Here is a 24,582-nt window from a genome sequence, read left to right as displayed (position 1 = left end):
AATATCCTATACGTGTAGTTATAAAGATCGACAAGAAAAAGAGAAAATACGGCTGCCTATAGCTGAGTAATCATCCCCCCCAAAAAAAGGAGGTTTAGAAGAAAATATAATATAGAAATCAAATCTATATGTTGTATAAACCTCTTTTAACATACGTATATAACACAAGTGTATGCTTATGAAATGTACGAAGTGGCTGTTGATTAGCGTCTCCGCAAATCCAAAGTCCGCCCTTTCGACCTCTTTCACATTTACCATTTACTCGACCTTTTATCGCATATAGTGAATGCGCTGGTGAACAACCATGTTCTTTTAGACTGTTCCACAGTTCAAGTCTCCTTTATCACCGTCATTCGATACACATTCGATACAACTACATATTCAACGCAAAATGTCCCAAACCTCCCCAGAACCCCCAGGTCCCAGTCCAGGCCAGACCTCGAGTTCAACCTCCACCTTAAATGGCAACGGAACACCTACTCCTCCAAACGATGTGGAGATGAAGAGCTTGCGCCCTGATCCCCCGAAAGGTTCAATCCCTCTTGGGGAGGATGTGATGCAGTTGGCTAGGATGGGGGAGATTGGCACCATGCAGAAGTTATTCACAGCCAAAAAATTCACCGCAAACCACCGAGATGAAGAGGGGATTACACCACTGCATGTTCGTTACAAGCCAGCGCAATATACATCTATTTACTGACCGTATTTTCTCTTTCTAGTGGGCGGCAATCAACAATCAATATGCGATGTGTAAATTCCTAATCGATTCCGGAGCCGACGTCAACGCCAAAGGAGGAGAATCGGTAGCAACACCAGCCATGTGGGCTGCACAACGGTGTCATTATTATATTGTGAACCTACTGCTTCAGAACGGAGGCGATCCTCTCCTGACCGATGTCCAAGGATACAACATTCTACACCTCGCAACGATCGATGGCAACGCTTTCCTAGTCGTGCTGCTTTTACACCAAGAGATCCCCGTGGATGTTGTCGACCAACAAGGGCATACTGGACTGATGTGGGCTGCATACAAGGGGTATCCTGCATGTGTGGACTTGTTTTTGCGATGGGGTGCCAATGCAAATGCTGTGGACGAAGGTGGCTTGACGCCGCTTCATTGGGCGCTAGTCAAGGGCTCGATGCCCTGTGTCTTGAAGTTGCTAGAATATGGCACCGACCGCTTTGCAAAGACCCGCGATGGAAAATCACCTGCCACTGTGGCTCAGGAAATGAATACCCTGCGGGTTTGGTACCGCTCGCTTAACGAGCGCGGCTTTGAACCGGATGGCACCCAAAAAGTGGTGCCTCTGGGCCTCTCAAACTTCGTACGCAGCAAGAGCATCATGGCTAAGTTCTTCTTCTTCTGGCCTTTCTTGATTATTCTGGTTGCCATCTGGATGCTCAGTAATCTGTCGATTTTCGTTGCTGTGCCCCTCGTGTTAGTGACAGTCTTCGGGATGCAGTACGTTGCACAGCAATTTGCGAACAAGGGGCCCATGGAATATCGTGTTCTGCACAAAACACCGTATTTGGCTGGCGTCTTTGCAGGCACATTATTCTGGGTCGGCTTCCGTTATGCTTTCAAGGTGCTGCCAGCAACATATCTATCATCTCCGGTTCTGAACATCTTGTTCGCGGTCTTCTTCTGCTTGACTGCTTATTTCTACATTTTTGCCATGGTCCAGGACCCGGGTTATGTTCCAAAAGTCAGCAGCAGGAATCAGCAGAGAGAGATTGTTAAGGAATTGTTTGAGCAATGGAAGTTCGACGAAGAGAATTTCTGCATCCCCTGTATGGCAAGAAAGCCACTCCGGAGTAGGCACTGTCGGCGCTGTGGACGCTGCGTCGCCAAACATGATCAGTATGTGCCTTGAGGAATTCCCTATTGACCTACCCGCTAATTTTTCGATAGCCATTGCCCATGGATTGATAACTGTGTTGGGGTAAACAATCTCCGCCATTTTGTTCTTTATATAGTCTCCCTCGAAGTTGGCATCATTCTGTTTGTGCAGCTAACTATTGCCTGTGAGTACTATCCAAGTAGTGATATGTTGCCTCGGATCAGTCAACTAATATGATGCAGATATCAATTCTCTACCCGCGCCTACCAATGCTACTTGCAATGTTATCAACGACACGTTGTGTGACTACGCCTCTCGGGACCCCTTCACTTTGGTTCTTAATGTTTGGATCACCCTCCAGCTGGTCTGGGTCACGATGCTGTGCGCCGTCCAGCTCGTCCAGATCTCTCGCAACCAGACAACCTACGAGAACATGCGAGGCCACCACATCGACCGGTCCTACCCAAGCTCCCAAGCCTTTGCATCGGCCATGACCGCCGGAACCACGTCAATGGAAGCTGCTGGTCTTTCGGCTTCTGGACAAGGACCTAACCCGGCCCTCCGAGGCCCATCCGAACCCCGACGGAAACATGGCTGCATTCAGCAGTGGTCATCTCTTCTCGGAATTGACGCTTTTTGGACAACCGCCAAGGACGGTCTTCGGGACGGACCCCAGGCAGATCGTCCCAGCAACCCTTTCTCCCGCGGTGTCATCACCAACTGCCGCGACTTTTGGTGTGACCCGGCTCCGCTATTTAGCAAGCGCCAGACCGGGGCGGCGATGCTGGGCGGAGAGGTGATCAACTATCATGATATGTACGAAACTCCAATGCGTATGCACACCGGCAATCGGTCCGGCGAGGGACCTGGCTACCGCAGCGTTGCTGGCGACGACCCGGAACGTATGGTATAAGCTGATCCGAGATTTGAGCGTATTTGCATTGACATCCTTCTACCCTGTGTTTTATTATGCAAATCAGCGCGGTGTTGTACTATTGGGGCACGTGGTACGACTAAATATCTGCATTTAGAATGGATCCTGTACAGTTGACGTTAGACATTAATGATCCCAAGGTTTCTTTTTGTTTTTTTTTATTTTTTTTTTACTGTATTATTATGAGAGATAGTTTGGCTCTTGAATAGCAACATGAACCGGTATTCGTCATCAAATATATACAACATACACCCACTTAGCGTCCAATGTCCTCAACACCTCCCCACAACTTCACATTTCCATCAGATAAGATAGATCGTTTCCCTTGGCCCCTGCAGTACACTGCATAAGAGCCGAATTCCGGATCCTTCTCAGCGTTTCTGGAATGATGCCTACCTAGGAAGGGCAGACCTATCCCGTCCGAACGGGCCGATTGGTGCATCCAACCAAGTCTAGGTCCAGATACATGTATGTATCGCGCTGCACATGACAGGTTTACGCTTTACATTACACATTACAAGAGGATAAAACGTACCTGCATGAGAGCTGCGGAGGTGCATATGGCCAGCGCACACTCGGTGACAAGGTACTTCTGTAGCTTGCGATCCTGCCAAGCGGATAGCGGCAGTAGTGGCTCCGCCGGGTGTGCAACCTTAGCAGGGCTGCAGACTTTCAGGGACCCGGGAGCAATGTTTGACGGCCGAGACTCCAGTGTGGCCTGATGTTTTTCGATGGTCCTGAACTCTCTGATCTAGCGGTCAACGATCATAAATAGGTTCCAAAGTTTCTTGGCTGATTAGACAACCTTGGAAGGCACTGTGCTAGAGCTCACCCTAAATCTTACCAAAATATAGAATAGATAGAGACAATCCTATTATACGATATAGGGGCCCATCCAACGGCTTTCAATGATGGAGCTCGAAACAAGTCCGAGTCACACCAGTCTGAAACCTACCTCGGCAGGGAGACGAATGGCAGGACCAAAAGCATCAGACAGCGGTTCCCACTATGGACACATCCGATATCGCCGAAGAAAAAGCCGAAACTCAGTGGGAAATTGGGGAAGATCTAATCTCTCGGGTAGCGGCCTAGTCTATGGACCCATGGTGACGAACACGAGCCAGGTCCATTCGGTCTGTGGCGGTTGTAAATAGTAAAATTCAGGTATAGTAAATAATTTGGGTGAAAAGGATATTTGCATATAAACGGAGGACATGTACTGTATCTCTTGTTTTTTTTTTTTTTTTTTAAAACAAAAAGCATCATACGATGCATATGGAAGCGCGGTTTCCATATAGAGTAAAGTTACAGATTTACAATTTTACAATTTTACAAAGTACAACTTTGAAGTTTACAAAATACCAAGTCATAACAGTGCGTATGCAGGCTCCATCTCGCTAACGACTCGACTAGGCAGGTGACGGAGCTTTAAGAAGCCACTTTTACCTAGTGCGAAATTTCACTCTCATGAAAATTGTATATGGCTTATTGTAAGATATATTATAGTTAAGCCTCCAAAAGGGTTTTCTTGTTGTCTCTTTTTTTTTTAGAAAAAAGAAAAGAGATTTATAAAGGAAAAAAAAAAGTAAAGTAAAAACTGCCAAGTCCGATCAGATAAAAATTTCAAGTTATCTGATCCATGCAGGACCCACTTGGTTTTATCTGATTTGATGTGAGTTTCAACTTTGCACTTCAAGGTGGAGACTTGAAATAAACAAAAATACCAGGCAAATCGATACGAACCTAGTAGACATTCCCAGATACCTTCCATTGGGATCGGCACCGATCAGCACTCGAGTTTCTTCAACATATTATTTGCAATATCATTCTGTCCCGCATTTGCCAAGGAAAGATTTATTAAAAGCTGTTTTTCCCTTACAACTTCCGATCGGATGGTGTGTACGGAGAACTCCGATTTCACCCCACTTGCAGGTCAGGACACATTTCGGTACTTGTTACCTGCCAAGGAGTTTACAGGGATGATCCCAAATGCCTGAAGACATGATGGCAAGACCGCCAGGTTCCTTAGTATGGTGAGTATAAGAAAAGAAATTGAAGATCATTGAATAAGCTTATCATTAACGCGAAGTAAAAATAAATAAAAGAACCTCTAAATACACAGGATGTCTAAATGTTTCACACAGAACAGCGAAGGGAGGGGGAATCATCGAGAGCTGTCTCGCCAGACACAAAAAGAAGTCTCGATCCACTTCCCAAAAGCAAACCGGAGACACCAAACGACGATCATGTCACATTTTGTTTCATACCTTTTTCACAGCATAGCGCGCACCCGGGTGTCCTGCACCAAGGGAGCGCCAGCCAACTGATCCGCAAAGACAGAGCTAACAATCTCGCCGCCCCGTACGGCCAGCACCGACAGCAAAGAATCACTCAGACCGTGGGTCTTCTCGTTGCAACCCTGCAGCCAGATACCAGCCTGGGCACTGACCTTGGCACCGTCCAGAGAAACACGGTAATCACGACCGGGGTTCCAGGCCGATGCGCCGGAGGGCCGCAAGCTGCGTACGTTCTCAAGAAGTCCCTCGTGTGCGTCGCGGAGGTAGCCCGTCGCGACCATCAGGGCGTCAACATCCAGCACTTCCTTGCTCTCGCTCTCATTATTGACTGACTTGACGTGGATGCGCATGCGGCTCGATGCGTTGTGGTGCTCGATCCGAGCCACCTTGGTCTCGGGGAGGATGCGTTGCTGCCATTGTGTCTCGTCTGGGTTCTCTACCCGCTGCAGGTACATATCGTTATAGATGGACTCGATCAGCTCTAGGCGAACCACGCTGTAGTTGGTGGCTTTTTCGATGGCGATGCGCTTCTTGCGCTCCTCGGCACTCATTTCGTAGAACTTGTCGACGCGTTCCGGGTTGAAGATTTCATTCACACTAGAAAAAAAGGTGGGGAAGTTAGCTGGGTTATGATTCTGTAGAGTTGTGTATTTGCGAGTAAACGTACAAGGGAGAGTCATCACTGGGACGCAAAGCGGTATCACGGAGGATAAGGGTGGTGCGCGAATTGGGGTAGCGACGGTGCAGGTCGTGGTAGATTTCGGCGGCACTTTGACCACTGCCAACGACGGCAATGTTGTAAGGGGCCATCTCGTCGTTGAGCATTTGGGGTAGATGAGTGCAGTACTTGGAGGAGTGCATGATGCGGGGATCCTGGGGGAAGCCAGGAGGCATCTTAGCCTTGCCACCGAGAGCAATGACCACCTTGCGGGAGTTGCGGGAGGAGATCTCGCCGGTACCAGTATTGCGCGAGACGACGGTAAAGAAATCGACGACACCACGGGTATTGGTGGGGCCGGGGACGACCTCGACAACCTCCTCGCCGTAGTTGACAACGTTGGCAAAGCGCTGGGCACACCAGCGCATGTAGTCCTCAAATTCCACACGGGCAGGCAGGAAGGTGCCCAAGTTGGTGAAGTGGACGAGTCGGTTCTTATGGTGTAGGTAGTTGAGGAAAGTGAAGCTGCTACGGGGATCGCGCATAGTAGCAAGATCCTTCATGAAGGAGATTTGCATACGCGATCCTGGGACGAGCATACCAGAGTGCCAGGCGAACTTGTTCTGCTTCTCCAGAAAGCAAACCTTGGGATTGAAGTTCGGGTTCTTCAAGGCACCAAGGGCGGGGTCCATGGCGTCATTCAGGGCAATGCCGACGGCAAGTGAAGCTGGACCGAATCCAACACACAGTAAATCATGCATTTCATCAGCGCCAGTTGATCGTAATAGAGACCGAGCTGACTGGGGTTGAGTGCGTGGCACCATGTCAAGAAAGGAGAGCTCCGATTTGCGGGTAACAGACTCCATGATTAAAGTAAAAGGTGAAAAAAAGAAGTGTCTATATACAACCAAAAGAGGAAATCCAAGAGCTTCACGGAGCTTCCAAGCTTCTTCAAAAGGAAAAAAAAAGAGGTACGAAAAAAAAGCAGGGAAGGAAAAAGGCTTTATATGCTTGTCTCTCCGGAAATCTGAGCGGATCAGATAAGTAAGTGGATCCTGAAGGTCTTTGAAGCCCTCGCTTGATCTGTTTTTTTTTTTTCTTTGCCAAGTTTTGGTATTTTTCCTTTTTCAAATTTTATCAATCAGTCTCCACTGGTTTTTTGTTTTTGTTTTTTTTTTTTTTTTTTTTCAAATGGTATGTATACGGGAGTATTATTTCCGATGTCTTCAACGTTTTTATACAATATATATATATATATATATATATATGTATTTTTTGTATTTATATTTATGAAATTTATGAAATTTATAATATTTATAATATTTATAATATTTATATACACATCTACCCTCACTACAAGATAAAAGAAGTTAGAGAATATTCCCTAAAACAAAAAACGCCTTATAGCCGATGTCGGGAAAAATTGGGGATCGGAGATGTACATGCACGTTGCTACTCTTGGCAACGCATTGGACTCGTTTACAGTGGGGGTGTGGCCTGCAGGAAAATTCCTCCGGAGTATAGTGGGTTTGCGGTTTTTCTTTCTACGCTTGGGGCGTTAGTGACAATGACATTATATGCTATTGTAATTTTGTATATTTATGTTATAATACAGTGTTTCAGAATATGGTCTGATCCTTTATAATATAGAAGGTAGATCTATATTATATTATAGAGTACCTAAGGTAGAATATTATAAGGGTAAGGATAAGGATAATGTAGGATAGCGATAACCTTGGGAATGCCCAGGTGTAGGATAAGGATAAAGGCCTTGGAACATATCTCATATATACCTCTACTTCTCTGATCATACGAATCTCTCTATGCCCCTCTATTTACTTTCCTTAAATCCGAAACCCCCCCCCCTCCCTTCAGAAAAAAAAAATAATAACTTGTGGGACTCTTTTTTTTTTTTTTTTCTCTCATGCGCTTGCATATCCTCTTCAGCCACTCACGTTGCACCTAATTAGATCGACTAAGCAAACCCCTCGAGGTATATACTTTACTTTACCTTTGAATATGTATGAGTGAGGGGGATAAAAGAAAAAAACACCTACACACAGGTCATGGACCGATTCACTCAGTTCCCCGCCATCAATGACGATGATGATGTTCACGTTATACCCTGGCAGGTTAATGCCCAACTCCCTACAGACGTATTTGCGTTGTCATGGGCAATCTTGCTACGCGCATTTACAACAGATGAGAACCCGGTTTTTTTATTGAATGGCGTGCCAGTCAAGACAGATCTATTCCTCCGGACGATTCATCCTGCAGAACTGGATGTATCAGACCTGTCAGTCAAATACACAGCCGTAGTGTTGGGAGATCCTCTATTCAACGATGACGAACACCCCCCAGCATTGCGGTGGACTTTGGACCCCGCCACTCAGTTGGGAACCTTGCGTGCGACTGGAGGCATGAATTCCGATTTCCTGTATCAGTTGGGTAACCAGTTGAAGCAGATCGTGCAGGAACAGGCTGCCCAGAAGGGTATACAGGTGACACTGTCTGCCACTGAGGTTCCTGAGTTAGCCATTTCAAACGTCTCCCCCTCCACACTGCCAGGACCTCAACTTCTACATGAGCTTGCCCTGTCGGGGATCAATGATTCAAACCACGCCATTGAATTCCTCGCTGCGGATGGAAACGTTAGTTGCCTGTCGTACTATGACTTGGACCGGCTTTCCTCGAAGCTGGCTAGTAAAATAGCCCGTGCTTCAACAACCCCACAGGGCATACAGAGGGTTGTGCCAGTACTTCTACCCCAGTCTGTGGAATTGTATATTTCATGGTTGGCCATTCTCAAGGCTGGCGCAGCGTTCTGCCCCTTGAACACCGATGCACCAACAGATCGCATCGAGTTTATCCTGCAAGATGTGGCTGCATCTGTGATGGTTACCAATATTGCTCTTGCAACGAGGATACCGCTGAAAGAGCAGATTTCTATCCTTACAGTAGACGATCTTCAAACCAATACCAATATCACAGAGCTATGCCCAAAAAACAGCACTTCTACTGATCTGGCATATGTCATGTACACATCTGGTTCCACGGGTCGCCCTAAAGGCGTCGGCGTGTCTCATCTTGCTGCCACCCAGTCACTCCTTGCTCATGCCGATTTGATACCCCCTTTCAAGCGCTTTTTACAGTTTGCATCTCCCACCTTTGATGTGTCCGTGTTTGAGGTCTTTTTTCCGATGATGCGAGGGTCAACTCTCATCGGCTCCGAGAGAGAGCATATGCTTCTTGACATTTCCCATGTGATGACTATGATGAGAGTAGATGCCGCTGAGTTGACCCCAACCGTAGCAGGAGAGTTGCTGCGCACGCGAGCCGCAGCTCCATCTCTCCGGGTGCTCCTCACAATTGGCGAGATGCTCACCAGACAGGTGATAGACGAGTTTGGCCAGTCTGAGGGCAGAGATGGCATTCTCCATGGGATGTACGGGCCTACTGAAGCAGCCATCCACTGTTCCGCTGCCACCCATTTCCAAACCAAGGACCGTGTCAATATGATTGGAAAGCCATTTAAAACCGTTTCCGCATACATCATGTCACTACCCTCCGATGATCCATCCTCCACGGAGCTTCACCCCCTTTTACTAGGCCAAATTGGAGAGCTTGTGGTGGGTGGTCCTCAATTAGCAGATGGGTATATCAATCGACCCGAAGAGAATGCCAAGGCTTTTATTGACAGTCCGGTGTATGGCCGACTCTATCGCACAGGAGACAAAGCCCGCATACTCCCCACCGGAGAGATTGAGTGTTTTGGCCGAATTTCCAGCGGCCAGGTCAAACTGCGCGGCCAGCGAATAGAGCTTGGCGAGATCGAGCATGTTATCACTAGAGCCGCTGGTGTCCGCAGTGTTGTAACTATAGTAATTGACGGGAACTTGATTGCCTTTGTTCTGGTTACCGACAAAGAAACGACAGACAGCAGTCTCCGAGATGTCTGTCGTCAGCTGTTACCTCGGTTCATGATTCCTGGAGAATTCGTCCTCGTCGACCAATTCCCCCAACTTCCCTCGGGCAAGATCGATCGTAAAACACTAGAAGTTGATTTTATTCGTCACCGAAACACCATTCAGGCTTTTGACGATCAACCCTGCCGAGATGAAAAAGAAGAGTCTATCGCTTCAAGTGTGGCTGATGTGCTAGGTCGACGACTCTCCTCGACAGAGAGTCTGACAGCAGCAGGCCTTGATTCGCTGGCAGCAATCCGTCTAGCATCTCACCTCTTGGATGCGGGAATTTGCTTAGGTGTGGCTACCTTGTTGGAGGTCGACTCAGTGGACAGAATCTGGCAGCTTGCCACTAGCCTTGAAGCAGCGAGCCCGAGTGACGATACTCAGGCAGCACTTCAGACTGTTTTGCAGCTTATCTCAAATGCAGGTGCAGCAAGGGTCGACTCGCTGGGTTTGAGCGAGCAGGTTTCGGACATCGTACCGTGCAGCCATATCCAACAAGCTATGATTTTGGAGACCGTTCGAGACAATAAGGCATACTGCAACTGGGTTGAGCTGGAATTCGAGCCTTCGGTCAATTTAACTTCGGTAAAGAATGCTTTCCGGCAACTGATCGACCGCAACGAGATCCTGCGGTCTGGGTTTGTGGAAATCGGCATCAAAGATCACTCATATGGTCGTTTCACATGGAATACCCTTGACGGGCATGTTTTAGTAAAACAGGAGCTTGACTACGATTTGGGCTTGCGTGCGGCTCATGATGTCTTGAACCCCTTCCGAGTCCAGATCAAGGAAGAGAAGGATCATCTCCGCGTGCTGGTGCATATCCATCATGCACTCTACGATGGATGGTCTTGGCAACTTATGCTGAAAGATCTCAGGAGTGCCTTGTCTGGAGAGGAGCTTACTTCTAAGCCTTCATATAATGTCGTCACAAACTTTTTCATTGAGTACAGACTTGATAAATCGGCAACAGAATCCTCGGCCTACTGGCGTGATCAATTACAAGGATTTTATCCTGCACATCTCCCCAATTTCCATGGAAATTCAGCTATTGTACAGGCTACCGATAAGGCTACTCGTGTGCTGGACATATCTATGTCAAAGCTTAATGATGTTTCCCAACATCTTCGTGTCAGCCGACAAACCATTTTTCAAGCTGCGTTTTGCTATATTCTCTCCTCCTACATCGGAAAGGGAGATGTTACCTTTGGAACCGTTTTTTCAGGCCGGACTCTTCCCTTGAAGGGAATCGAGACTGTTCTCGGGCCCTGTATCAGAACTCTGCCTACACGCATAAACCTTGATGAAATGCAAAATGTGACCGACCTCCTCTTGGCCATCCAGAACATGAACCTCAAGTCGCTTGAGCATGGCAGTCTTCCTCTCCAGGATATCAAGAAAGCTTCTGGTATCGACCTGGATCGTAGTCTCTTCGAGACTGCGTTCGTGTGGCAGGAAAGCATTTGGTCGGATGATGACCAGGGCTTGGGGTTCTGGGAAGTTGGAGCAGGGGAGTTCCTAGAATTTGCACTTTTGCTGGAGTTTGAGCCGCGGGAAGAAAACATCTTTGCCCGGGCAACTTACCAAAATTCGGTGCTACCATTTGAGCAAGCTATGATACTTCTTGAGCAGATTGATTCCGTGGCTTCGATATTGATTGATAAGATTAATCTTCCAATCCAGAAGATCTCATCATATCTTCCCTCGTCAACGTTGTCTATTCAACATGCAGCATCGCCCGAGAAAGTTGATCTACCAAGCTTGGCATCCAGCGTCCAGATGATTGCATCTACAGACCCAGACCGGGTAGCCGTTGAGCTGATGCTCTGTGATTCAGAAACTTCTGCTCCATTGGTCGAAAGCATGACCTACGGCCAACTAAACTGCCGAGCCAACGGCTTTGCACATCTTTTGCTCCATGTCGGAGTGACGAAAGCCGATCTAATACCCATTCATCTCCCGCCGTCCCTTGACTTCTATGTTGCTGTGCTTGGAGTTGCCAAGGCCGGTGCTGGTGTCCTCCTACTTCCCCAGGCCTCTTCACAGATGATCCACTCCATTATCTCCATTGCGAAATCCAAGTTCTGCATCGTTGATCCGGTGACGGAAAAGAATCGTTGCTTAGATTCTTTGAAGTCCGTCCTGCTGATTCACCTCTCTTATTCGCTGGATATTTATCGTGATTTCAATATTCCTTATACGAATGAAGGTTCTGATGTTGCCTATGCTGAAGTGACGGTAATTGAAAATGGACTGATGGAAAACATCATCATCTCACGCCAAAATCTGCAGAGCAGTATCAATGCTCTTTCAGACTTGTATCCAACGCCCGCCGGGTCGAAAATGTTATCATGTCTCCAGGAATCAGGTGGTAAGTCCCGTATCAAATTTTGATATCTAGATTATCTCTCTAACGATATCACAGCATCAATTTGCCAGACATTCTTCGCTTGGCACACTGGCATGACGTTGTGCTCAGCAACAGACGTAATCATGATGACTCGCATAGAGCAGGCCTGTAAAGACATGAACATAACGCACCTTCACTTGCCTCCCATGCTGGTCTCCCGTATTGATCCACAAGCTGTTCCCAGTGTGCAATGTCTCCTCTCCTCGGGCGAAGCGATGACCCCCAATCTCCATCGCAATTGGGCAGGCAAAGGTCTCCATCAAGCATACAGCAACCGTGCATTAACTCACGTGTGTACTCTTTGTCCCAATATGCAAGCATCAACCTATGTTAGAAACATTGGTAAACCCCTGAAGAACACATCTGCAATGATTGTGACAGACGGAGATTCACTCGGTCTTCTTCCACGCGGGGCCATTGGGGAGTTATGCTTTGGCGGAGATCAAGTTGGGCGATGTCTACCCGACTCCGGGGCATTAGTGACTGGACGATTCGTTGACCATCCTGAACTCGGTCGAATATATAGAACGGGTGATTTTGGAAGGCTGCTTCCTGATGGTACACTCATTCTCTCCCGAATCCCCGACATTGCACAGTCGTATTCTTCATCCATTGACCTTGATATGGTTGATTGTGCTCTTATGTCTTTGGAAATGGTCCAAGAATCAGTGAGCATGGTTTTGAATGACCCAAAACTACTAGTAGGTCAACAGGGACCACTGGCAGTATTTTGGGTTTCTTCAACGAAATGCTCGGATTCTGTGCAAATCGAGGCAGCTACGAATAATCTTTTCAAGGAGCTCACGAAGAAACTTTCTTCTTCTAGCCTTCCGTCGCTTCTTGTTCTCGTGGATGCGATAGATCTCGACATATCTTACAAGACTGATCACTTTATGCTGAGGCAACGGCTAGAGCAATTGACAACAAAAGAGCTTGCGGTATTTTCGCCAAAAATAAATGCCGATAGTACTGGTGACAGTTTCAGTGAGCTTGAGAAGAGCATGTCTACCGCATTATCGGCAGTTACTGGCACCGACCAAAGGTACATCCGCAAACACACCTCGTTTTACAGACTGGGTTTAGACTCTCTTTCTGCCATTTCTTTCTCACGGAAGCTGCAGGAGTCTGGATGTGGAAGGATTTCTGTGTCCACAATCCTACGCCATAGCTCCATTGCTCAACTAGCAGCTCTAATTTCTGCCACAACCGACAGGCACAAGTCCGAACAGGCTGTGGTGCCTGTTCCACCAATTATTTTCGACGAAAATTTCACTCATCAAGTAGAAGATGAATTCAATGCTGCAGCCATAACTGTTCAAAGCATTTACCCTTGCACTCCACTCCAGGAGGCTATGCTTGCAGCTGAGTCTGGTGGTCATTCAGCCTATTTCAACCACCTCCTGCTTCTTGTGCACACCGATGCGGAGGCCATGAAAGCAGCATGGACTAAAGTGATGCAAAGACAAGACATCCTTAGAACCTGTTTCGTGCAAACCAATCATAAGCGGTTCGCGTATGCTCAAGTTGTACTGGATACATTGGTCTTACCATGGTCTCATATTGAAACTTCTTCTTCCGAGCTTGCGAATGTCATCAAAGAGAGCAAATCCAAGTTTGAGGGTCGTTCTCCTGTCAACGGCCAGTTTCCATACTCGCTAACTTTCATAACCGACTCTAATGCGCAGAAGCAGAAGACACATCTTCTGATATCCATTCACCATGCTCTGTATGACGGAGAAGGCATCGCCCAGTTATTGCACGAGCTCCAGCTGTTGCTATCAAATCAAGAATTGCCATCAAACGCTCCATTCCGCAGCTTCATTGATTACATGACCTCTCTTGATTATGGCTCGTCGGACGAATACTGGGACGAGTACTTGTCTGGTGTCTCACCAACCCTCCTTCTCACATCTGAGCCCACAGTCAACGCAGATGAGTCGACATCACAGCAAATCCATACATCCCTACATGGCTCTCTCATATCGTTCAAGCAACAATGCAAATCCCTCTCTGTAACCCCTTTGAATATCTTCCACGCTGCATGGGCCAGAATGCTCTCTCTATATACCGATTCCTCCGACGTCTGCTTCGGTAATGTGTTCAGCTGCAGAACCGTTCCCCTGGATGGCGCAGATCGGATAGTTGGCCCTTGCTTCAACACACTCCCAATTAGAATCAAGCGCTCCTCGACTGCAACGAATAGCGACATTATGAAATTGTCCCAACAGAGCAATAGCGATATTTTGCCTCACCAACTAAGCCCTCTACGACGTATTCAACGGCGTGCTCTTGGTGATGGCTCTCGCCTCTTCGACACGCTGGTCATTTTCCAGAACAGAAATACAGACCTCGATTGCACTGTCTGGGAACTTCTTCAAGACGAAGGAAACATGGGATTCCCCTTGATCTGTGAGATCGTTCCCCACGAGTCTGCCGACAACATCCAGATCTGCCTCCACTTCCAAGTATCGCATATCTCGGAAGCCGTGGCTGAGACCATTGCGCGGGACTTTGTGGCCCTTGTTGAACACATCACTCAATATCCATCTGGTCAGGCATCCGATAAGCGACTATTAGGGCCAGACATTCCTCGAGTCTTCCAACAGGAGGTATCCAGAACGACAAACTCGGTCCAGGTCTTGACAAAATCTCGGCAAAAGCGCCCCTGGTCATATCAGGAGGAGATTATTCGCGGGATTCTTTGCAAATTCACTGACGTCAGCTCGGACAATGTATCTCAGGATACGACGATCTTCCAACTTGGCCTGGATAGTATCAATGCTGTGCAGGTATCATCCAAGCTGCGCGGATTAGGTTATAAGATCTCATCTGGTGATATTCTCGAGGTATGTCATAGGTCTGGGTTTACTTGCTGACCATGAATCCTATTTTCTGGTTACTGACTTGTATCAGGCTGCCTCTATTGATCAAATTGCTTCTCTTCTTACTTCCAGTGCGAAGGTTGCTGAGGAAATGGAGTTTGACTTTGAACTTTTCCAAACTCATCACTTGCAATCTGTTTGCGAACAACTTAATATTTCTTCGCAAGCAATACAGTCTCTTCGCCCTTGTACGCCAGTTCAAAATGGAATGCTGGCGATGTTTACACATTCCCATGGTTCTGTGTACTTCAATCGAATGACATTGAGATTCTCAGCACCTTTGGATAAGAAGATTTTGAAAGAAGCATGGTGTAAGGTTATGGCTCAGCATGAGATGCTTCGAACCGGCTTCGTCCAATTACGCGATCAGCAGTATCCTTTTGCTATGATAACTTACGATAAAAATATCAAGGTACCATGGTGTGAGACCTTGACTTCCATGACAGACACTCCTGATGTTCAAGAAAAGCATGCTTTGGAAAATCTCCATCAGCCCCCATGGAGCATTGAAGTCGAGGCAGGCGACAATATCAGCCTCATGCATTTCTCTGCGTTACACGCCATTTACGATGCTCAGTCTTTGGCTACCATATTTGCAGATGTCAGAGCAGCATATGATGGAAAGGTCCTGACTACACCGTCCCCAGTCACCGCAACTCTTGGTCCTATCCTCCTTGAGAGCAGCAGCCAGAGCGAATCTGCACAATCCTTCTGGAAAGAACTGGCCCCAGAAGTGCAGCCCTCGAAATTTCCCGACTTGCATCCCATCCGCACAGGTGACCGTACATTACTCACCACCTCCATCCATTGTTCACAGCCTCGCAAGGCCCTTGAAGATGCCTGTCGAGATATCGGTGTGACGCTACAAGCAGCAGGGCAAGCCGCGTGGGCTCGCTTGTTGTCTGCATACACGGGCGAATCCAGTGTCACATTCGGAACCGTGCTATCAGGTAGGAATTTATCTTCCGCTGCTCAGCATGCGGTATTTCCCTGCTTGGTCACTGTACCAACGCCTCTGCGTATCGAGGGATCCAACCGACAACTTCTGGACCTCACGTTGAAGCGGAACGCTTTGTTGATGAAGAATCAGTTTGCACCTCTATCGCAAGTCCAGCGTTGGCTGGGTAGCGATGAGCCACTCTTTGACACGCTGTTTGTCTATCAGAAGTTTACTTCTGACGCTGTTGGTACTACTATGTGGGATATCATTGACGAGGAGACAAAAATTGATGTAAGCACAATAAGCATACAGACCGGATATTTCATAGATTTGCAGGACTTAGGCTAACATTCTACAGTATCCTGTCTCTATCGAGTTAATTCCCCACTCGACAGATCTTCAGATCTCGTTGAGCTACAGGGGCGATCTTGTCCCCATGGAACAAGGAACTATCCTCCTGAGTCAGTATGAAAAGTTCTTGCAGGATACTGTATTCTATCCAGATGCCGATTCCACCCATCACGGGCCTGTGGGTAACAGTCTGCTATCTATCACGCCTGCCAAAGAAGCGCCAATTCCTACCACAGTATCTTTGTTACATCAATTCGTCGAAGGGAACGCGCTCAAGATTCCTGAGAAGACTGCGTTCGAATTTGCTTCCGGCGACACCGCGGATAGCCTCCGCAAGAAGGCTTGGACTTACCGTGAGTTCAATAAATGTGGCAATAAAATTGCGCATTTACTGCTGGCAAAGGGAGCTGTTCCTGGTGGAATTGTGGGGATATGTTTTGACAAGTGCCCTGAAGCTTCCATGGCGATTCTGGGTATCATGAAAGCCGGATGTGCATATTTGGCCATTGACCCCGGCGCTCCTATTTCTCGCAAGCAGTTTATGTTAGATGATTCTGGTACCAAGATCCTACTCTGCAATCAATCAAAGATGGCCGAATTGGAGGGCCTCCCGGCTGTTGACCTTCAGGCACTTGATGAACCTGGGATACTTGATGGGGTCTCAACAGGCGATGTCTCACTCTCCCGCCCAATTCGGTCAGATGATACTTGTTATTGTCTGTACACATCTGGTACGACCGGAACACCGAAGGGCTGCGAGATCACCCACGATAATGCAGTTCAAGCAATTCTGGCATTCCAACGATTGTTCACAGGACATTGGGATGAAGACTCTCGGTGGTTGCAATTTGCCTCCTTCCATTTCGACGTCAGTGTTTTGGAACAGTACTGGAGCTGGAGTGTTGGAATTTGCGTCACTTCCTGTCCACGAGATCTACTGTTTGAGGACCTGACTGGAACTATACAAAAGCTTCAAATTACGCATATTGATCTAACCCCCAGTTTAGCAAGACTAGTCCATCCCGACGAAGTCCCGTCCCTTTGCCGGGGAGTATTCATCACCGGCGGAGAGGCGTTGAAACAAGAGATCCTCGATGCCTGGGGCAAGCATGGCGTTATATACAATGGATACGGGCCTACTGAAGTTACTATCGGATGTACTATGCTCCCAAGGATGTCTGCCAACGATAAAGCCTCAAACATCGGGCCCCAGTTCGATAATGTGGGGTCGTATGTCTTCAGTCCCGGTACTACAACACCTGTCCTACGCGGTAGTATAGGTGAACTTTGCGTATCTGGGCCTCTTGTTGGAAAGGGCTACCTGAACCGAGCGGAGCTCACCAAGGAACGATTCCAAGAGCTCCCCGAATTCGGCGATCGCATATATCGCACAGGCGATCTTGTGAGGATTCTACATGATGGGAGTTTCCAGTTCCTTGGTCGTATCGACGATCAGGTCAAGCTCCGTGGACAGCGACTTGAGATTGGAGAAATTAACGAGATCATCAAACAAGCCACGCCTGAGTTGAACGAAGTCGCTACCCTGGTGATCACGCACCCCAAACAATCTAAGGACCAACTTGTCTCCTTTTTCACGACTATCGCTGCAGATAAGAAAGCTCGTGCTGTTAACGTTGGAGTCCGATCTTCAGAAGATGATCGCGCCTTGCTGTCGAAGATTAAGGGCGCTTGCCGCACTCATCTTCCCGGGTATATGGTGCCTACACATATTATCCCGATGACCCGCTTCCCACTCTCTGCCAACAACAAGGCGGACATGAAAGTCTTGAAGAGTATCTATCAAGAGCTTTCTCTAGAGGATATTCAGAAACTAAGTTCAATGAGTGTTGGCCAGCCTGCTGACAGTGTCCAAGAACAGAAGATCATATGTGTTCTGGCGAGGTTTATTGATTCTTCTGAAGGGGAGATCTCGTCGCGTTCTAGTATCTACGAGCTTGGTTTGGATTCTATATCTGTTATTGCTTTCTCGAGAAGTCTCCGGGAGGCTGGATTTTCTCATGCTCAACCATCGATCATCATGAAGTGTAAGGCTGACGTTCCAGGTGTTGATTGAGAATAGACTTTGCTGAACAATTCACAGATCCTACAATTTCCGGAATGGCCTCTGCCCTACAGCTGCCTATCTCATCTTCTGTGTCCATCGAAACCATCCAACGAAATGCCAAGCAAGGCATCGAGGCATTCGCTCACAAGAATTCCTACACCATCATCGAGCATATTGGAGCCATCAACGATAATATCGAAAAGATCGCGCCCTGCACCCCGCTCCAGGAGGGTATCATATACCACTACCTGTCGAGCAGCACACCATTATACTGCTCATCATTCACTTTCGAGCTCGACCCTTCCGTCAACCTCGAGAATTTATACGCAGCTTGGGATCAGGCCCAGAGAGAAGTTCAAATGCTGCGTGCCAGATTTTTGCCATCTTCAGACGGCTACGCCCAAGTTATCATGAGAAAAGATGCGCTGCCTTGGTTCCTTACTACTGTCGGCACCAAAGAGGAGATTGATGCCTTGCGCGAACAACGACATGCACGCTGGACCAGCCAGCTCGACGGTCTTTCGTCCAATCTATGGGAAGTCGGAGTCATATCTTCCCTCGAGACATCGGTAATGTGCCTGAACATATTCCATGCTCTCTATGATGGAAATAGCCTGGTCCTGCTCCTCGAATTGGTTGCCCGAAATTACCTCGGCCAGAGCAAGATTTCGCAGTCAATCCCGGAGTTCCTTGACGTATTGCACTTGGGTCCCCTTTGTAAAGACCCTGCCGCAGAGTCATTCTGGAAAGAGCATCTTGTCGGCTGCCATAATCGACCTTTCGCCGAGAATGGGCAAGTAGACAGCGCGCCAATTTTACTCAAAGCTCAAATCAATCTGACAGAGCAGGTCGACCATCTTCGCCGGTCTCTCAATGTTACAGAACAGGCCGTTCTCCATGCCTGTTGGCTTCTCACTCTTCAACAGCAATACTTATTCGTGCCACCACTTGGTATTATTGCCTCGGGCAGGACAATCGATGTACCTGGCATTGACAACGTTATTGGACCGCTGTTCAATACCATCCCTAGCAACGTTCAGCTGCATGGCTTGGAGTCTTGGTCTGATGTCGCTCGCCGCTGCCATGACTATCACGTGTCCATCCTCCCGTTCCAATATACAGCCCTGAGGGACATTGTGAAATGGCTTGGGAAAAGCCCCGACGAGCGAATTTTCAACTCTTTGTTTGTCTTCCAGAGGGAAGCTGATAACGATGAATCGTTCACAAAGGATCTTTGGCATACACTCGACTCAGAGGCCCAGCATGAGTATCCTCTGGCATTTGAGATTGTGCGCAATAGCCAATTCCTGACGGTTACCATTGCCACAAAGAGCCATGTTGTATCATTGGAGGATGCTCAGCAGATGTTGTTTAAATTCGAGCAAATCCTTTCTGAGTTTGCACAAGACCCCAACAGAGAGTTGCCCAGGATGAACGGGGGCTCTATCAAACAAGTTGTGACGAACGGTGATATGAATGGTCACCAGGAGACTCTGAAAACACAAGTACAAAGCAATGTTGAACATACCAAAGACTCTTTGTTTGAATGGACCTCCCAGGCTTGCAGAATTCGCGACGTGATTGAAACCCTTGCCGGAGTGGAGTCACAATCAATCAGTGAGAACACATCAATCTTTGAGGTTGGACTTGATAGCATCGACGCAATCAAGATCTCCTCGCGGTTGAGCAAAGTCGACATCAAACTTCCTGTGAGCTCCATCATGCGCCATCGCACAGTTAAGGCTATGAGCGAACAGCTCTCAATGACAAATGGCCATATCAAAGACGGGACATTGCCATTGCTCAACCATCTAGAGAAATCGTTGGCCAAGTTCCTCAGCACCGAAGGTCTTCTCCCTACGAGCGTGACTCGCATCCTACCAGCTACACCTATCCAAGAAGCTATGGTAGCAGAGATGTCTGCCTCTAGGTACGAACATTATTACAACCATGAAATCCTCGCGGTAGAGCCTGATGTGGACATCGAAAGGATGGAGCGGGCATGGAGAGCTGTCGTTAAAGCCAACCCTATCCTCCGTACTTCATTTATTGAAATCTGGGATCCGCAGATTCCTGTTTCATATGCCCAAATAGTTCATGACGAGGATCGAGTTGATCTCCAGACTGTCTATCTGCACGGAGTCTCCGTGGAATCCATTATAGAGACTCAGCGGTCAAGGATCCGCAATGAGCTGGCGGGCTACCCCTTGCTCTCTCTCACCATTGCGGTGGACGGAGCTAAGCGGCACCTTGTTTTGTCGATTGCGCATGCTCTCTATGATGGCTGGTCAATCAATCTGCTGCATGAAGATGTTGCCAAATCCTATGCTGGTGCAGAGTGTTCACGGCCTCCGGCTGATGACATTCTCGAGCACATTATTGCCTCATCTGGCGACGAAGCACTCCGGTTCTGGCGAGCAACGCTATCCAACTTCACCCCGGTGTCGTTCTCGCCCATGGAGCACGCTGACAATAGCTCGGCTATCGTTCACCGAGCAGAACAATCGTTATCCGTTTCACTGCCCAAGGCAGAGGCGTTCTGCAAACGCCATGGCGTTACTATCCAGGCCCTTCTTATCGGCTGCTGGTCTCTTGTTCTTGCCACGTGTGTCAAGAAGCTAGATGTGGCATTTGGGCTTGTCCTTTCTGGTCGGAACGTGGCTGACTCTGAGCATGTGATGTTCCCAACCATGAATACTGTGGCCATGCGAGTTATTCTTCACGGTACGCGCATAGAATTGGTGAGGTATGTGCAGGAGGCTCTCTTGTCGATGTCGGAGCATCAGCATTTCCCGCTGCGGCGTGCCAGACCAGATACGGGATCGCGGGCGTTGTTTGATACGCTTTTCATGTATCAAAAGAGACCGGTGGAAAATGTCCAGACTGGGTCGGGGCAGGTTTTGTATAAATCTATTGGTGGAGCGGCCGATGTTGAGTACCCTGTTTGCGCTGAAATTGAAGGTGTTGGGGAGGATCTGATTGGGCGGGTTGCGTGTCGTGGAAATGTTGCTGGGGACCAAGATACTCTTGCCCTATTGGGGCAGATGGGCGATATCCTTTCGTCTATAATTGATAGCTCATCCGAACAGACTGTCGAATTCACCAGCGAAGGAGTGAAGATTTGTGGAAGGGCAGCTTTCCGGGATGGGTCTGGACACGATATCGGGGCTGATACGGTGCCCCGGAGACTTAATCACGCACGGTGGTTGCCCATTGAATCAAAGATCCGCGAGGTTCTTTCCATTACATCTGGGGTACCTGAAAACTCTATTGACAAGAGCTCCACGGTCTTTGAGCTTGGCCTGGACAGTATCAGCGCCATTAAGGTGGTTGCACTCCTGAAGAAGCATTCCATCAAGCTCGCGGTGAGTGATATGCTTCGGGCTGGTACCATCGAAAACATGGCCAAAGCAGCCAACAGCAACGAGACGGAGCTTTCACTCACAAACATCTCGAGCGTTCTCCACGAGTCACTCGATGGCATCGGTGTTATGGAACTGCTCCAGTCGCACGATATTGATTCACAGCGGGTGCGGAAGATATTCCCTGCAACTGCAGGACAGACCTATTTTCTCTCAATGCACATCCTGAATCCCGAGGTATTCTATCCTAAGTTCTACTATGTGACATCACAACAACTGAGCCCCGAGGTACTGGATCGAGCCTGGGGTCGGGTTATAGACCAAACCCCAATACTTCGAACAGCATTCGTCCCCACTGCCAACTCTCGGTTAGTGCCATATGTGCAGATCGAATTTGAGGCTGTGCAAATTCCTGTGGTCTGGCATTCCAGGTTTGATCGACATCTTGTTTCAGCACGTCTTAAGCAAGAATTTGGGGCAGTGCCGGTCGCACTACATGCCTGTCAAACAAACAAGGGAACGGCGCTTATTCTGCACATCCACCATGCACTGTACGATGCTGTCAGTCTATCCCATATCCTAGACAGACTTGTTGCACACTGCAGCCAAGAGGAGGTTGCCAAGCCAAATCCCGACCTTGATCTTTCACAGCTTGTGGCATTCCAGTATATTCATTCGCCCGTGGATGTCCGGCGGCAATTCTGGCAAAAGTATCTAGGGCAATTCCCAACTGGGGTAAAAATAGGGGATGACTTCGGCACTGTACAACATCACTATCGACCGGGGCTGGTTTCAAATATGGCCAGTGTCGAAAAGGTTGCTAAGCGCCAGGGCATTAGCATCCAGACCGTCTTTTTGGCAGTCTATGCTCGAGTGCATTTGCAGGGATTCGGTGCAGCTAAAACGGCCGACGCAGGGTCTCACGGGCGGTTAACTGTTGGACTGTACCTTGCCAATCGATCGCATTCCATCGAGGGTCTAGCCGAATCGGTGATTCCCACCGTTAACATTGTTCCACTACGACTGGATGATAAACTCAGCCATTCCGACGACACGCTCCTTGATGCCGCCCGCAGAATCCAAACTGAAATCAATGAGATCAGCCGACCAGAATATTCGGGTGTTTCTCTCGTGGAAATTGCCGAATGGACAGGCGTCCGAATCGACACTTGCGTCAATTTCCTACGACTTCCTGAGCAAGAATTGAAAGCAGCCAAGACTCCATTTTCTCTCACGGCAATTCAACGCGAGGAGTTTGAAGATCTTAGCGGGGTCCCAGTTTCGGAGAAGGTCCCAATAGAGATTAATGATTTAACGCCACCGGGTGCAGTCGAAACAAGCCCCAAGCATCCAAGCGCCTCAAAGGTTACTCACCCCATTTTTCAGGTACGTGGATGAATGCATATCACTTCTGCTTCTAACGGTGATCGAGCCTTATGCAATTGCTTACATTTCCACAGCCTACGATTGACGTGGAAGCCGCCATCCGCAATGGGCGATTAGATTTTGGGCTCTTCGCACCGGCACCCCGTCTTGACCGGGAGACAGCGGAGACTGTGATCGATGCCATGCGACGAGAAATGTCTAAATTGGTGACAAGCTTTGAATCAATGTAGAATGTAGCGATGCTAGGGGTGGAAAATAGAAGAATATGGGTTGGAGTATGGAGTATAATAAGATTTTCATATATTCTTTGATCTATTTGCTATCTTTGTGCATATGAGGCGTTGGACTTCTTTTTTTTTCTTTTTTCCCTATCTGATTGGCGGGACGGAACGGGCCTGGGGATCTTTAGAACTGCCGTATATAAAATAAATAATATAAGGCATGTTAACAGTATCAAAGAAGATCACTTTATAGAGTCTCTTATAGTACTCCGTATATATATTATTGTTTCAGGTTCGTTTTGCTTATATTCCCCCCTTGTCGCCATTCCGAGAATAGGCTGGATGAATCAGATGTGAGAGGCAGTGCAAAAGAGGGCAGTTTTAAGCAAGGGGGATTTCGCGTGGCCTATTTGAACTGTTCTTTTTTTTTGTCCTTTTTTTTTGTCTTTTTTTCCTTCCTTTTTTTTGATAATGACACAGTATGGAGTAAGTACAACAGAGTAGTATTCCAAAGAATTATAAAAAACAAAAACAATAATATGTGTTTTTTTTAAAAAAAAAAAAAGATGGCAGAAATGTACTCCATAGAGATAGCAGAGATACGGGGTACCCCTCCCTTTGGCCATGCAAATAGATTTTCCTTATGATCTAATGGGCTTAGATATAGTATTATAATATTATAATATTATATTTTATCTGATATTATTATTACTATTATCACTATTATCACTATTATCACTATTATCACTATTATTTTATATATAATATAGTCAACAATATTCAATTGTTTGCTTACCTAATATTTGTTGTCACAATCACGCGTCAGACTAATCCATATCGGGTCATCGAACGATCAACAACGCGACTGCGCGTTAATCGTTTTGGACTTCATTTTCTATAACCTCACCTGAACACAACCTGAACTTCTTCTCTTCTTTTGAATAAAACATTCTTAATATCCTGTCCAAGTGTTCTAAACACTACTCTTCGATCCTTGGACACGGGCTCACATACCGATACCCAACCCCTCCTCGATTCGCCCTCGTGGGCTGACCTTACATTGAACTTCACACCCCTTGAATCTTTTGGATTCACCTTCCACAAGTTCAAAACTGAAACAATCCTATCATATCTGGTATCTTCAGATATCAAACGTCTGTCCCCATCTATAGGGGAGAGGTTGAAATTCTTTGGAATCCGCGATGGAAGTGGTGTGACTCGACTTGCCACTCGCACCTGCCTTTGGACATTCCATTCCCGTGCC

General features: G+C 47.6%; 3 protein-coding genes across 3 annotated transcripts; 2 read left to right on the top strand and 1 right to left on the bottom strand.

Annotated features, from left to right (window-relative positions):
• Positions 1-391: 391 nt before the first annotated feature.
• On the top strand, positions 392-2,754 carry PGRI_078530 (ankyrin repeat domain-containing DHHC palmitoyltransferase family protein; the record flags this gene model as incomplete). Its single annotated transcript, XM_040795567.1, has 4 exons — positions 392-661; positions 720-1,861; positions 1,913-2,025; positions 2,084-2,754. 4 exons carry the CDS (start codon positions 392-394, stop codon positions 2,752-2,754), a joined length of 2,196 nt encoding a protein of 731 aa, XP_040653244.1.
• A 2,293-nt stretch (positions 2,755-5,047) lies between these two features.
• On the bottom strand, positions 5,048-6,596 carry PGRI_078520 (FAD-dependent pyridine nucleotide-disulfide oxidoreductase; the record flags this gene model as incomplete). The annotated part of the gene is made up of 2 exons (XM_040795566.1): positions 5,048-5,669; positions 5,740-6,596. The coding sequence occupies 2 exons, from the start codon at positions 6,594-6,596 to the stop codon at positions 5,048-5,050; spliced, it is 1,479 nt and encodes a 492-aa protein (XP_040653243.1).
• Positions 6,597-7,796: 1,200 nt separating this feature from the next.
• Positions 7,797-23,327, top strand: sidC (nonribosomal siderophore peptide synthase SidC; the record flags this gene model as incomplete). Its single annotated transcript, XM_040795565.1, has 6 exons — positions 7,797-12,072; positions 12,127-14,957; positions 15,025-16,224; positions 16,292-18,329; positions 18,386-23,097; positions 23,172-23,327. The coding sequence occupies 6 exons, from the start codon at positions 7,797-7,799 to the stop codon at positions 23,325-23,327; spliced, it is 15,213 nt and encodes a 5,070-aa protein (XP_040653242.1).
• Positions 23,328-24,582: the final 1,255 nt, after the last annotated feature.

This window comes from Penicillium griseofulvum, assembly GCF_001561935.1.
Source record: "Penicillium griseofulvum strain PG3 chromosome Unknown contig_6, whole genome shotgun sequence".
In the NCBI taxonomy this organism is placed as follows: domain Eukaryota; kingdom Fungi; phylum Ascomycota; class Eurotiomycetes; order Eurotiales; family Aspergillaceae; genus Penicillium; species Penicillium griseofulvum.
Note: the sequence above shows the minus strand (reverse complement) of the source record. Positions and strands in the feature narration are given on the sequence as shown.